Raw genomic sequence first — 15,751 nt, forward strand, 5'->3', positions numbered from 1 at the left:
CACTATGAGAAATAAATCAGTTATTACTCCTAGCATTGGTTGATGTGCCATTTTGTGTAACTACTATGGCGACATCGAACTCTTGGAACCTAACAGGTTATGGGCCCAGGAGAACACTCCTGTTTGACGGGGATGACAGTAAATACGAGCTATGGGAGGTAAAGTTTTTGGGATACATGCGCCTTCAGAAGCTGTACAATGTGGTCGTTCCCCCAGAAAGCGAAACGACAGCCCCCAGTGCTGAAAAGAAAGCGCATGCCTTCGCCGAACTAGTTCAGTGTTTGGACGACAGAAGCTTGTCCCTCGTCATAAGGGAAGCCAACAACGATGGGAGAAAAGCTTTCCGCGTGCTGCGAGAGCACTACCAAGGGAAAGGAAAGCCCAGAATCATTGCCCTCTACACAGAGCTGACTTCGCTTCGTATGAATGACGGAGAGACCACCACGGACTACATTATTAGGGCGGAGACCGCGGCAACTGCTCTGAAGGCAGCGGGGGAGGTGATCAGCGATAGCTTACTGGTAGCTATGGCACTAAAAGGTCTTCCCAGCAGCTACAGGGCTTTTGCTACTGTAGTTATGCAGAGAGAAAAGCAAATGACCTTTGCTGAGTTTAAGACAGCCCTTCGAAGCCATGAGGAAAACGAGCGATGTTGCCGTAGTGAAAACGACGGTATTATGCTGGCTAACGCGTCCAAGGCGCTCCCAGCGAAGTTCCAAGGAAACTGTTATAAATGTGGCAAAAAGGGGCACAAAACTGTAAACTGTTACTCCCATAAAGTAGTGGATAAATGGTGCCAACAATGCCGGACCAAGTCCCACAACACTAAAGAGTGCCGAGTACGGAAGACCGATGCAGCGAAAACAGCCGCGGAACCCCAAAGAAAGAGGGTAATATCAAACAACATGGACTCCGTTGAACATTATTTTACTTTCACCGTTTAAGTCTAGTCAATGTGGACACGGGCACCACTTCAACACGCAATGCAAAGTTTCTAAAACATGTGCCCAGTAAGCATATTAGTAATGACATAGACGTAAACACTAGTGTTAAGTCCAAGGAGTCTAATGATTCTTCAGCGAAAACTATTACCGAGCACTCTAGTAAGGTTGTGGAGCAAAACTCCCAGAGTGACCAGGTTATTACTACAAGGTCTGGAAGGGTAGTTAAGTCAACAAGGGATTGTGATAATTTCGTTTACTATTGAATTAACCATATTCTAATTTCAAACTTGTGACTGCTTTAATCATATTTCTTATGATTCTTTGAACATCACCCAGGAAGGATGTCGTGTATTGAGTACACAGTAAAAGTACTTGTACTAGTGTCAGTGATATCACTGAAAGATTACTGAGTGATGTGAAAGTACTGTTACTAAGTAAGACTATTCCACCAGCTTAAAAGATACTTGATCAACGAATAAAGATAGAATAGTAGTAAGCAATTGAGGAGTGTGTGTCTCCACTAAATGAATACACAACAGTGTACTTTTTCTCAACCTAAAAACAGCTTTTGATGCAGTAGATCACCCGATCCTATTACAGAAACTTCAACTTTATGAAGTGGATTTCCCACTTCAAAGTGGTTTCAATCTTACCTAACAGATCGTAAGAAGAAAACCTTTGTAAATGGCCATTTATCGGACTACTGCCCCACTATTTGCGGTGTCCTACAGGGATCAATCCTGGGACCGCTTTTGTTCTTAGTCTCTATAAATGACCTCCCTGCATGCCCCCTATACTCTGTGCCTAGAATGTATGCTGATGACACAAGTCTTACTCTAAGTTCAAATAATCCAGCTGACTTAACAATACAAATTGAATAGTGACTTAGCCCAAATTAAGACCTGGCTACAAGCTAATAAACTTAGCTTAAATGTAAAAAAAACCAAATATTCTATTTTTGGTTGCCATAAAAGATTGGCTGACTTAAACTATCAGTTTGATGTCAAAACTGATGACCATTTCTTAGAAAGAGCTAAAACGTACAAGTATCTTGGTATTGATTTGGATGAGAACTTAGCCTGGGATTCCCATATTGACAACATTGTCAAAAAAGTATCCGCTGGCCTCGAGGCTATCTGACGTGTCATATGTCAATCTGTGAGACTCCAAAAATTACAAAATAGGGCTGCACGCTTAATTACCTTTTCTGACTTAAATATTAGATCCTCCACTTTACTCAGTGACCTCGGTTGGGATTCCTTGGAGCGGAGGCGCTCTGAGCAACTAGCAGTCATTTTGTTTAAGACTCTCCATAACCCTGCTCTGACTTGTTTAAACAATCTTTTAAAATCTATATCCAGTGTTCACTAGCATAATCTGAGAGTCAAAATCAGGGGTTTCATTAATTTTTTCAGCAGGAGGGCAACTGGTTTTCACAGGCGGGAAAAACTATTTGAACCAAACTTCTTTATAAGATAAACCTTCCTCCAGATTGTTAAACCTGGTGGGCAAAACTGTCCTTACAACTGGTCAATTTGGCCGGTGCCCGGCCCTTAATGAAACCCCTGCAAAATACAACCTTTTTGTTTCTAGACTGAGTACTGAAGCAGGTAAGCGATGTTTCCAATATCGTGGTTCTGTTCTATGGAACAGCCTGACCTTAAGCGCAAAGCTACAGCCAACTCTTTGTTCCTTTAAGTCATGTATTTGATTAATATTGATAAGTAGCTAAAAGTAATGAAATCCTTTTTATAGTTAAGTAATGAAATCATTTTTAAAGTCAGTTTAAAACCTTGTACAGACAATTAATTTAGTTAGATATATTATTGGCTAATTAAGTAATTTGTATTTAGAACACAGCTCGAAGGAAGAGCATGCAATACAAATTGATACTGTGTATAAATAAAGTTTTCTACTACTACTTCTACTACTACTACTACTACTACTACTACTACTACTACTACTACTACTGCTGCTGCTGCGCAGTTACAAGAATGCAACCTGGACAACACTCCGAGGCTAGAAACCAGGAACAAAGCTCTTGGACTAAAGGAAAAACTTCAAGATGAGAACCTCGTTGTATTCATATTTGCTGTTTTTAAAGTCCTACTTGCAATATTTCAATGTTTAAGTTGTGTCTTGCAATCTGATGATGCAAGCATTAGACACTATTGCGAGTATGATCAAACGTACCAAAAGGGAACTTTAAAGTTTTGACTGTGAGAATAGGATAAAGGAATTTGAGGTGCCCATATCAAGGATGGGAAATTCCGAAATGTTCAACTAAAAGAGAGTAGAACAAGGCATGAAAACAACGTTAGAAATCAAAGTGAACTGTTGGTGAACCATCTCGGGCAAACTATCACTGATAGGTTTGGGCCACTGAATGATAGTAATATTGGTGTGCGCCCTGAAATGTCCTTCTTTTCAATATTCGATATAGGTAGACAACCAGATTGTGATGGGGATAACATTTCACTATATGGTAAAGCTGAAATTAGTAAATTAGTTTGTCATTTCCATGATCTGTTACTTTGCAAAGGCTATAAACCAGGGAAGATAGAAGAAAGAGTTTCTGTAGGGAGGTATGTAAGAAATGTGTTAGCAACCACAAGTGCTGGTCATACAATAAAAACATTCTGGCTCAAGGTAGTAAGAAAGAAAGGCAACTCAGAATTAAGAAATATTTTGAGCTTGGCAAAAATATTGTTAGTTTTGATTTACTCAACTTCTCGTGTTGAACATGGTTTCAGTCTTATGAATAGAGTTAAATCTAACTGGAGGTGCAAACTCAAAGAAGAGTCACTTAATGACCTCATACATGTTGCCCTTAGCAGGGTCACTGTAAAGAACTTTAACCCTGAGCCTGCCATTGGATTAAGGTGGAATGATGCTAAGAAAACCAGGAGACTAGTAGATGATTATGGGCCAAACCAAAGGTCTCAATAGGCTGAGACAATAAGTTGACAACAAAATGTCATTGCTTTCTATCAGTTTATTATTAATGATTGTACAACTGTTACCCCAGTTGAGTTTTAAAAAATGAAAATAAAATAACATTAAAATAATACTGTTCAAGTTGGATGTTGGCGGAGACGGGTAAAAAAAGTATTCTGCCTGTCACCAGACACAGGTAAACAGTCTGGAACATTTCGACCCCTGGATCTGTGGCACATGTTTCAACTGCACGTCCATCACTCTAATTAGGATATCCCATCTCCATAACCACACTCAATTGGATTTCTTGATGCTTTCAGTAAACTGTTAAACATAACCAGTTCATTTGCTGTGCAGGTTGTGTACTCCTTCACAAAATAAGGGAGCAATAAAAGAACTGGAACCTTGTTATAACCTGAAAGGAGGAGTCTGTACATTAGCAGATGGGTGCCATCCTTCAACTTGCAATTAATCTTAGAGTTACTGGAAACTTTTGCACTGTGTATCCTTCCTGGCCACTTGCAATCTACATCAATAAACTTCCCCTCATAATCACACACTCCCTTCACCTTGAGAGTGTATTTCACTTTGCCCAAGAAATAATTATGAGAACTTTCAAAAGGCTGTTGAATAGGAATATGTGTTCTGTTCACACAGGCTAATGCTTGGAAAAATCCATTTCTTGGAAATTTATAACAAGGTCTCTCATATATCATTTTCAACCACGTGACAAAAAAGTCACAACATCACACCACTAAATCTTCTGGTGGATAAACAAAGCGACAAAATGGCATCTGCGCCCGCGAATTCTTGCGATTCTATCTCATTTTCCAAGTATTACTCAACTTTGACCAGTCCTACGAGGGCCAGATATCGTGAAAAGGTACATATTTGTGGTTTCAACCCCTACTTGTTAAAAAAAGCGGATTGCAGCGATGATGTAGCCGATTATCCAAGTATTACATATCGCAATATTGTAAACTACCCAGTCATCCAGACCTCATGAATTATGAATATAACTTAATATTAGCTAAATAAGAGGAAAAACGTGGTAAATTTAGCTGAATAGAAAATCCTAACCTTCTTAATATTTCAGAGGTGCTGTCTTGTTCTGACTGAACCTTTTCAGCCTCAAGTCTTTCAGCTTCAAGTCTTTCTGCTTCTTTTCTAGCAGCCACAGCCTCTGCTTCTTCTTGGATTTTCCTTTTCTTTGTCTCTTGATGTTATGCCTGATCATTATGTACGACTGCTTTTTCAAATACTTTTGAATACCGGCGTGTGCAAGTAGTGTGACATCATGTGAAAATGAAGAGTAACTTTTTCGGTCTTAGCCAATGTAATATACTTAGGACCAAGGTGTAAAGTTATAGCTTGGCAAACATGACGCACAGCTTTTGGAATAGTAGATCTGGCTATGCCAAAGGAGTTCATTAACATGGGGAGCCATATCCTTTAGAGAATTTAGGGTTAAAGCTTGCTTTTTCTCAGCCAAAAGAGCAGTTTGGTTGGGTAACCTAGGTTCTGGTGCAATATATCACCTCAGTTCTTCCTAGACATTAACAGGTTTCCGTCCCATTCCTCTTCTCTGAGATGCCCCCACCACAGGTTTACCCTACTTGTTTTTTTTTTTCCAATAAGGGGGTAACCTTTCTTTGCATTCTTTGATTTTGTTTAGCTTGACATACAAACTCATTCCCTCTCAATTCAGCTTGGGCTGTCAACATTTCGTGATTAGCTTTCAATTCCCATATCTGCACCATGAAAATATCAAGAGCCATCAAAATACTGCAGTCAGACTAAAAAAGTAGAAAAACAATGTTTACAGCTACTCTTTTCCTGTTGTCAACCATTTTGTCAAATATATATCCTGACCTTGCCATACAAGAGTTAGCAAATTTAGCTAATGTTGAACTTCATATAAATGCTCCATGAAGTTGTCTGGGGAGGGGGGGGAAGGTTGTCTTGGGTACCCAAGACCATATAAATGCAGCCTAATTCTGTTTAAGAAAGAAAAATTTGCAAAAATCATCCATTGAATCATGATAGAAGATTCTGTAAACATCACAATCACCTCTGAATCATTTTCCATAACAAAAACACCAGCAGTCATAGCTAAAGTTTGACCCTAGGGCTCCTCAGTGCAAGGTCCAAAACAGAGGTGCACATTCTGTGACACTGATCATGATTAAGTCGACTCTATTTGATAGTTAGGAATTACTATGAAGTGTTAAAGATATGATCAAAGAAATAACATGGAACACATTAGAAACAAGACAAATGAAGAACAAACCAACACAAATGCACGAAAAAAGTCATAATCTTACAGACATTAAATCATACAAAATAATTGATATTTCATTGGGAGACCAGAACGTGTGGAAGCCGTATAATGACATATACAGAATACAGAAAACTAGTAGAGATTTTCTAGGTTGTCTTTTTTCCTAGATCTAAAGATGAGTAAACTCTACCTTCAGATATCATGAATTCTAAGTCTGTTGCTTGTTTCAAAATAAGTTTACCAAAATTTTTTTTTAGGCTTTTGCTTATTACATTAGATGAGTCTTGTTATAATTTTAATTTTATATCATTTCTATCAAGATTATTTGTTATTCTTATATATGTATTGTTCTTTATTTTTGGTTGAAATTGGTGTGATATATCATACAATTATGATTATGCAGACTAGAAAAAATGTAGACATAGATGTAGATGTAAATGGTCCAAGTCCCAAGCTTTGTCTAAAACGTGCAATATTTTTGGTTTGTAGCACATTTCATCTGCTTCAGGAGATTTTTTGAGAAGTCTTTATCCTCACAGTCTCTGCACGTTCTCGAAGTTGAGCCGCACAATTGACCAACAGAAACGGAGACCAAATGAGAAAGTCAGTTAACCACGGCCGCGGCAACCAAATCTGAGAAACCACTTTTATATTTATCCGAAAAAAAGAACCAAATGTTTAATCAAGAATGCGGCTGTGGTATGGAAGAGTTAGTCCGTGGTCTCAGCTAGGTGTATATCGAGGTTAGGATTTTGGAGATCGATGACTGCGCCTCAAACACCTTTGGTGTTTCTCTCGTGCTTTCCAAGCTTCCCGCGCGCATCCATACCTCGATAATTGCTACTTCTTGCAAGAGTCCATCTTGATTAACTTACAAGTACCTAGGGACTAACCACCACCATGTATGGAGCAAACTTTAAAACTGAAACTTGACTAATTTAAGGTGAAGACTGTTCTATTGCCAAATTTAGAGACAATGGAAGGGAACAACAACATGGACCCAAACCAAGCTCTGAAGTCTCTGAAATATAAAACTTACCAAAGTTGCCCTTGACACAGAACTGTACGGGTCAACGCTTCTTGGGTCTTATCCAATGCTTTGCTTGGCAAGGACTCTTCCTAAGTGCTCTTCAACCGCACAGCAGTTAAACATCGGGCATGCGCGAAGGGATCAGTTTCAGTCCCCCGCGCGGCAATTTCCCGCGCAAAGTCACAGGATTTCGAGTGCAATTTTGGAAAACTCGTGCATACGTAAATTTTTCAAAGGCGAACCTTTAGTTGTCTTTGAAAAAATTTTGAGCTCTGATTCATCCCAAATTTTATCGAGAAAATTCATGTGATTACTTGTTAACAATACATAAGCAAAAGGTCGTAGTAGTAGCAAGTATGATAGATATTGTAAGAAATAGACAACTTTTTTGAGAGACATGTTTCGGCATGCTTATGCCATCTTCAATCAATGAGTAACAGAACGTGAGTAATTATATAACAGACAAGTAGATGAATAAAATATTTACAGTATGATGTAATACAAAAGCGGGTACTAATTACAACGTGACACCAAACATCAAAGGTGTGAACTAAAACCCTAGAAAAGTGTTATAATGCTGTAATTGTTTGTTAAGCTCAGGTTTGATCTTATTTATATAAAAAGCTTTTTTGGGTTTTAAATCAATTGCGTTGTTAGCAGAATCCAGAATAATAAAGCAAGAAAGGGAGTATTTGTTCTTACAAGAATGAGATGTGTTAAAATGCTTAAAAATATGCGAGTTTTTATCACTTTCCGTGTACTCCTTTATCCTAGTAGAGAAGAGGCGACTAGTTTCGCCAATGTAAAGGGAATTACACCCCGCACAAGAAAATTGATAAACTACCATGGATTTTAGAGCATCAGGAGTACGATCTTTAACACTGAACATGTTTTTAATTTTAAAAGAAGTGAAAACTAGTTTGATATTTAGGTCCGATTTACAAAAGCGCTTAGTGAGTTGTCGGAGTTTGAGGTTCGCTATTTTAGAATAATAGCCGACAAAAGAGAGTTTAAAGTAACGTGTATTATTGTCATCAATGTTCTGGCTATTTTGAGAAGAAGACCCGTCGAGATACAGCTTGAAAGTTCTTTCAATAATATGCGAAGGAAAAGAATTACGTTTTAAAGTGTCAGAAAGTTTCTTAAGATCGTTTTGAAGGCCGGAAGAGGTGTTGTTGATTTTGTAGATACGGTCAATAAGAGTTCGGATAAGGCCAATTTTGTAGCATGATGGAATAAAACTAAAGAAATTTGTTAGGAGACCAGTGTAAGTTTTTTTTTTTAAAGAAAAACTGAAAAAACACAATCATTCGAAGAGTTGTCAATAAATATATCAAGAAAGGAGAGTTTACCATCATTCTCTTTTTCGAAAGTGAATTTTATGTTTCGCCGTGAATTAATGTATTCAAAACATGGCAAAAAATGTGCGGGATGTAATTCCCGTTATATTGGCGAAACTAGTCGCCACTTCTCTACTAGGATAAAGGAGTACACAGAAAGCGATAAAAACTCGCATATTTTTAAGCATTTCAACACATCTCCTTCTTGTAAGAACAAATACTCCCTTCCTTGCTTTAGTATTCTGGATTCTGCTAACAACTCAATTGATTTAAAACTCAAAGAAGCTTTTTATATAAATAAGATCAAACCTGAACTTAACAAACAATTACAGCATTATAACACTTTTCTTGGGTTTTAGTTCACACCTTTGATGTTTGGTGTCACGTTGTAATGAGTACCCGCTTTTGTATTACATCATAATGTAAATATTTTATTCATCTACTTGTCTATTATATAATTACTTATGTTCTGTTACTCATTGATTGAATATGCATGTCTCTCAAAAAAGTTGTCTATTTTTTACAACATATGCAAAAATTTGACTCTCTTTTGCACTTAGCGTGTTTTTGGTCACTTGTGCGGCCGCTAGCTTTTGTGTTGTTGGCGGAGTCGTCAGGGTTTTCCCATAAGAAATTGCTTGGAACGTTAAAATTTCTCTCAAGCATTCTTTACCGATTAGAATTCGCTCATGAGAAGGCCACCTCGTTCGTATTTCAATACCCGTATTTCCTTCGAACTGTTGCGTAAACTCCCAGAGAATTTTGTTCAGTCCCTTCGTTTCAATACTTTTGTCATACCCGGTTTCGGAAGCCCGACTTTCAGTCAGTTGATCGCGCTTCTTTGAGTGTTTTTGTTCTGGATTACACGCTTTTACTTTCTCCTAACCTGTCCGCCATTTTGTTTTGTTGTGCTTTTGCGACTCTCGTGTCAATCCATTTCAGTTTTAAATTTCTGCACTCATTTTTAACTTTCTAACATAACATAACATAACGTTTATTCAGGAAGTTACAACGTAAATACAAAAAATACATCCTGAAAAGGGAAACTCGTGAGGTTAGCCCTGTATAAAAACAATTTCCCTGTGACTAAAAACATACAAATGATAACATTTAATGGCTACAGATTCAATAACTTTACCTGAAAAGAGCGGTTTGAAATTGTTACAAACATTCTTTCTTCTTTCGTATTGTGGGGAAATGAAATAGCTTGCCAGGATACATTGTACACGCCGAATCATTGTCTGTCTTTAAGAGTAGACTTAAAATTTATTTGAATATTTATTGAATATAGTCGTGGTTAGCTCTTGTACGCTTATTGGCAAACACAAAGAGCTTCGCAGCCCGAAAGGATTGTAAACAGGGAGAAAAAGGGAAACCTCTGGAGCCAGGGTGAGAAATCTGGGAAAGAGAGGTGATCTGCACTGTTTGTGACAAATTGACGAGCATGCTGAAATTTTGCATGCATACTATTAGTCTAAGTTATCAAATGATTTCAAGCTCAGACTAACCAAATTGGGCGGGTGCAATTTGCAGTATTTGAAAAATTTACGACTGTTGATCACGGTATCCTACATTGTTTTAATGATATACCACAAAACCTGTACTCTGTTTTCCTCTTTGTCGCGTTTATTTCGTGTCCTGGGTGACTGGCTCGACCGCTTACCTTGGCGTTGTTACCAGGGTAGTCCCATCATTTTCATAAAGCAACAAAGAAAGTCAATGAACACATCTTCGAAGGAAACCCACCTATGAACAAAATGCTTAAAAATGTTGATAAAGAAGAAATACGTTTTACCAGAATACTCCGACCCATTCGCTGAAAAAAACTTCCTTGTCGAATTTATTCCTTGTTGCTGTCTTTTCATGTTCCCTGCTTTACAGAGACAAGCATTAACTTAGCCTAGAATGCTCTTCTAAAGCGGGCGCTGTTACGTTAATTCAATGAAAATGAGGGACAGAGAACTATCAAACTTTTTCATTTCCTTTAGATTTCTCTACAACTTTGTACATTTAAATTCTCCTACGATTAGATTTTCCTCTTACTACTACTAGATTTTATCTTTTTTTGCATATATTTTAAATTCTTGTATTTTCTTAGTGTTGGCACCCCGCATGGGTCTGAGTGTCCCGTTCGTGCCCATTTCTTTTGAGCTTTAATTCTTTATGTTTGCATATTTTCATTTTTTGATCTTGCCCAATAAATCTTGACGTACAAGCTTAAAAAACTGAATTTTCCCTAGGATTCAAGTTAACGCTAGCGTGTATTTTCCGTCAATGCTGCTACATTTGAAGTTGACAAACATCGCCTTAAGAAGCTTTTACGAGGAAGAAAAACAAATAAACAAACAAACAAATAAAACAAAACGAAGACAACGAAACCCGTGTTCAACAAAACAACTTTAAAACGGTGTTCAAGCTTTGGTGTGAATGGGGTATAAGAAAAATTTTCGCCGCTCACTAAGCCTTTTGCCGGCTCATTGACGTGTTGGACATTTACTTTCAAGACGTGATGTGACTCCTAAAACAAATCTTTTTTAGTTCACTTGCCAGATGCAATTTTTCCTCCTATAAGAGCCGGTAGTCCCTTTGATTGACAGCTCCTTAACCAGCCGAAGAATGAACGGAAAGCTTTGAAAACGACTGTAGTTTCGTAATAGATAACCTTTAGGTAACTATGTCGCGATATACACGCTTAATCTGTGTCAATCGTTACATGCCGCAGTTAAATCCCCAACTAGATCGGCCCTAACTAGTCAAACAAATGAAAAGCAAGTCCACTCTAACAGATGGAATGAAAGAAACTTCAGATCAGTTTTGTTTGCACGGTACTTTACTGAGAGTTCAACAATGTGGATACACTGCCGGGCGATCTTGTTTCCCTTAGTTTGTTCTTCGATGAAAATTGTAATTCAGTAGCAGACGTCTCTAACAAAGAAAAAACACCGCGACACATTTGCAGCCCGCCATTATTTCACTGCTACTTGTTGGAGTGTGCAATTTTCAAATTGCATATATTGCTTTCCTACGTAGCGAGACAAAGAAAGGCATTTGAATTTGAATGTTACAATCGCTGAACACAACCTTGCGTGGTTTTCGACAAAGTCCGCTCATATCTTTTCCCTTCTTTGCCATCCTCGTTCCTTCCTGAAAGGAGAAACTAATTTTGTTTCCAGAGAGGGGTGATTTTGCACACCACAACAAGCCGGGACTCGAACTGAATATACTGCATTGGTGCCATCATAACGATTAGGACCAACATCGGGAACAGAGTAGTCAAGCGTGCTTCTAAGGACAAAGCAAGGCATTTAAAGTTGAATGGTAACAATCGCTGATCACAACCAATCGTGTGCCTTTTTGAAAATCTGTGGCACTCTTTACCCTTCCTTGCCATCGTCGTTTCTTCTTGGAACGAGAAACTATTTTGCCTTCCAGATGGAGGCCATTTGGCGTACCACGATAGGTACGCCAAATAGGTGACTCGAAATATAACGCGTTAACGTTGGCATAACGGTGTCATCACGTGTGGTTCTAAAGGTGTAAAGAAACGCTAGTTTGCTTTGAATACTGCGATCGCTGATCGCAACCTTGCCTGTGTTTTTTCGAAAATCCGCCTTAATTGCTTGCCTTCCTTGCCATCTTCGTTCCCTGTTGGAACGAGAAACTGTCGGTCTCCAGACGGGGGTAGTTTTGCACACCACAACAAGCGACTCGAGGTAACCAGTATCTTAAGACGCAGAATGACGGAATATCCTGATACAAAAAAATGGAATTGCAATAAAATGAAAAAAAGCATTTTTAATTAACTGGCGAAGTGAAAGAAGCATAGGAAATCATTGTTGGAGCCCAGGCGCTCGGGTAACCATGAGGCTTTTGAGCTTATCCCTTTAGATTTTCATTGTATCATTATTGCTATCACTATTATCATCGTTATTATTTGTTATAATTTCAATTATTGGTTGAATGTCAATTAGACATATTTTTTCAATGGCTTCCGGTTTGCACTCTTCGATACTCTCGTCATGGCCGTACCTGGAAGCCCAGGACCTCGTCGATTTTAGCCAGTTGTTGTACTTTATTAGGTGTTTTATTCGTAACACTCTCCTTTAACTCCATCATTTGTTGTGTTTCGCGAGCTATCTGTCAATCGACATCGGCCCCACTTTCAACTTTTTGCAATTAATTTCATCTTTCTGCACTGTTAGGAATAATTGAGGTGTTCTCGGCCTATGAGCAAGCTGAAATTTTTGCTTGCATACTATTACTAAAGAAGAAAAACCGCTGTACTGCCAAATAAGCTAAAGATATCTGAGAAGTGCATAGCAAATTTGTAAAAGAAGCAAATTAAGGGTCATTAAGGAAAAAGGAAACTAGAGACTTTCGGAACACGAAACTTATTAAAGTATGGGTATCCTGTTGATTTACCATTCTGCCGTTTATACGCTTCTAAAACACCGTGACTTACTAGCTTGTGAATATGAGTGCAATCTTCGCATTAATGAACGCTACTTAAGTAGTAGTGAAAATAAGGCCTGAAAAAATCTCAGACCTGTACGGGATTTGAACCAACATAAACGCAAACTTCGTACAGGTCTCAATTTCACTACTGCACTTAAGCAGTGCCACTTAAAAGTACTGTTAACACTACTTAAACGTAGTGTTCATTACTGCCAATAATTATTTATTACTTAGTTTAACACTACTCAAAAGTAGTGTTCATTACTGCGAAGGTCGCTCTCATGTTCATTTCTTTAACTGTAATTCACATACATGATTTTCATATACTCACAAACATTTACTAGCTTGCGCGATTGTTCGTTACTTATGGCCGTGAAGCACCACCTCGTCATACACCTGGTCACTACAACGTTCGCACATGCGCAAACTTTTGACCGCTGTATTTCTGAGTGGAGGCAGGGCTATGCAAACCACACGAAAGTCAAAGTTGAGGAAGTAGCCTGCGTCGGTCTCGGTTAAGGAAACGAGCGAAAAGGCGTGCGCGTGAAAACGAGCGGGGATCAGGGAAAGCGAATATCAAGATGAGGGTTAAGCAGCCGTTTCGGGACAACTGCTCTCTGTTCTCTCTCTTGTCAGTAGCCCTTTTTAAGCTACTAACAAGAGAGAGAATTCTGCGAACAGAAAAAGGTGACATATAAAAAGGACTTTCCCTTGTTGCCTGAATCTAGAAACCGAAGCTGCTAGTATTTATATCTTAAAAGGAGGATATTTGCCGTGGAACTGGATAGCAAAGATGCGGAGAACGTGGGAATTCCCAAAGAAGGAGGTGAGCGGGATGGCGAAACAGCGTATCAGGGGATGATTTGGCCATGATCAAACTCATCACAGATTGCAGGCTTATTGAGATGGTTCTAGAATAAGGCAAACTAAACAACCAAATTTTAAAGGGATAAAATAACGTCAAGTGAATCGCCACCTCTAGGTCAATTAAAAAGCAAGCTGTTAATAACAATTGATAACTTGTAAGAGTTAAGCAATGGTCAGAGCTAAGAGAACTGAAGAGACGATGGGTGCTGAGATATTTTGAACCCAGACAACCACAAAACGCAAAGCCAAACTCTCTCTCTCTTACACAAGATCTCGTGGTCTACTGCGTCAAACAATGTCGATAGATCAAGAGGCAGCAGAACAACATAACGACAATTAGCAATAGCAGAGAAAATAACATTGTAAACTTTATCAAGCGCGGTTTTAGCGCTGTGAAAGGTGTTGACATGTTGATAATCTTAGTTAACACAGACAGTAAAACGTCAATGCAGCCTTTCATCATTCATGCTGGAAAAGGGTCTTAAGGCTGAGGGAATTTATAAGCCTTACTGGTCTTACTGTTCTTTTGTCACTTTTCAGAACCCTGACTTCGGCACTGTATAAATAGGAATCGTGGTAATTTTACATCTGGTAGGTTATTCCTTATGGTTTTGATCTTGTGGCAGAAAAATAACTAGCCCAGTCTTCAGAGGAACCGAGTGATTGGATGGCACTTTGCAGTTTTATGGTGAAGGAGACGACCAAAAGTTTTAAACAAGATCTTTTGAGAGCCCTTCGTGCATGAAGCTGGAATAGGTGTAACAGGCTCTCGATAAGAGTGCAGACGACTTTGCACTGTTCTTTGTATAACTCTCTATCAATGACCACGTTTGATTTACGCCAACGCGGCCTTTCGCCGGATTCTTTCTTTTTTCCTCCTTTGGTTGTCAATGTCGTCATCGTAATATGCAGCCGATAGTCTCAATGCTGCCGTTCGGACTCGATTCGGCACGAGTATGGGACGACAGACGGCAGACGATTGACGATAGGCGATGGATTTGTTACAGAAGTCAAAATTGTCGGGCAATCGCCAGGGGGTTCGATGTTGCGTTTCATTAACATGCAATGGCATGCGCTTGAGGTGCAAAAACTGTGAATTTCTTTAGAGGCTAAAAGTTCGAGGTTTGTTTTTACACGAGTTACCTCTACTTGAACGGATCAAGAGTTAAATTTTCTTGAAAACTGGCTAGAATTTTCTTCAGAATCTACGTGTATAAGGCTTTTGCGAAATTCAAAATATTCATCACATGCAGGAGCCCATTAACGGGCTCCTGTCACCAGACGTCCCAGAGTGTGACAACAACCAAAATATTATTTATTGTCTAACTTCAAAATAGATTTTCTCAGGAACCAGGGAGTGTGACATTCACAAGATTGCATGACACTTTAAAAGTCATGCGCAACATGTAATGCGTAACGCCGCGCGGAAGATTTATGTGACATTAACGCGATTTGAAGTAAATGGTTTGAACCCGGGGGTAACATGTGAAGGTGTAGTCTGATCGTCCGGGTGAGTGTAGTCCTGAGAAGGACTGTTGTCGGTGGCAGTGACTGACGTTTCGACAACCTGTGCGGAAGTCATAATCAGAGTCAAGTGAATGATTGTTGTCAGTAGAATGTTCTTATTCCAGTTCGTGTGAAATGATCGGTTGGTTTTGCCGTGATGTTATTGGCTGTAAGACTCAAGTGACGTAAGTCGGTCGTGATTGGTCTGTTTCGGTCTGTCGGTAAAGCTAGGTTGTTCTTTTTCGGTCGTTTGTGATGTTTATGTCGTGAATGAGTCGTTTGTATGGGGCGGGTAGTTGTTGACATCTGTTTAGGGGAGTCTGTTCTAAGTTAGTAAACCAGCTTTCCAGAGTCAGTCGTTGAAAATAGTCAGTGCTGTAGGTTAGGCATT

At 39.0% G+C, this 15,751-nt stretch overlaps 1 protein-coding gene and 1 long non-coding RNA gene across 3 annotated transcripts; one reads left to right on the plus strand and one right to left on the minus strand.

The window, feature by feature from the left end:
- Positions 1-65: 65 nt before the first annotated feature.
- On the plus strand, positions 66-944 carry LOC148718814 (uncharacterized). The gene has a single exon (XM_088740006.1). The coding sequence runs from the start codon at positions 66-68 to the stop codon at positions 942-944; it is 879 nt and encodes a 292-aa protein (XP_088596132.1).
- Positions 945-3,919: 2,975 nt separating this feature from the next.
- On the minus strand, positions 3,920-7,306 carry LOC148718815 (uncharacterized). 2 transcript variants are annotated; one of them, XR_015994189.1, is made up of 2 exons: positions 7,202-7,306; positions 3,920-5,677 (listed from the first exon to the last, which is right to left on the minus strand). It is a non-coding gene; the product is annotated as an uncharacterized LOC148718815 (long non-coding RNA). The 2 variants fall into 2 exon arrangements; XR_015994188.1 differs by having other exon boundaries at positions 3,920-7,050.
- Positions 7,307-15,751: the final 8,445 nt, after the last annotated feature.

Source organism: Stylophora pistillata, chromosome 12 (assembly GCF_964205215.1).
Source record: "Stylophora pistillata chromosome 12, jaStyPist1.2, whole genome shotgun sequence".
Taxonomy (NCBI): Eukaryota; Metazoa; Cnidaria; class Anthozoa; order Scleractinia; family Pocilloporidae; genus Stylophora; species Stylophora pistillata.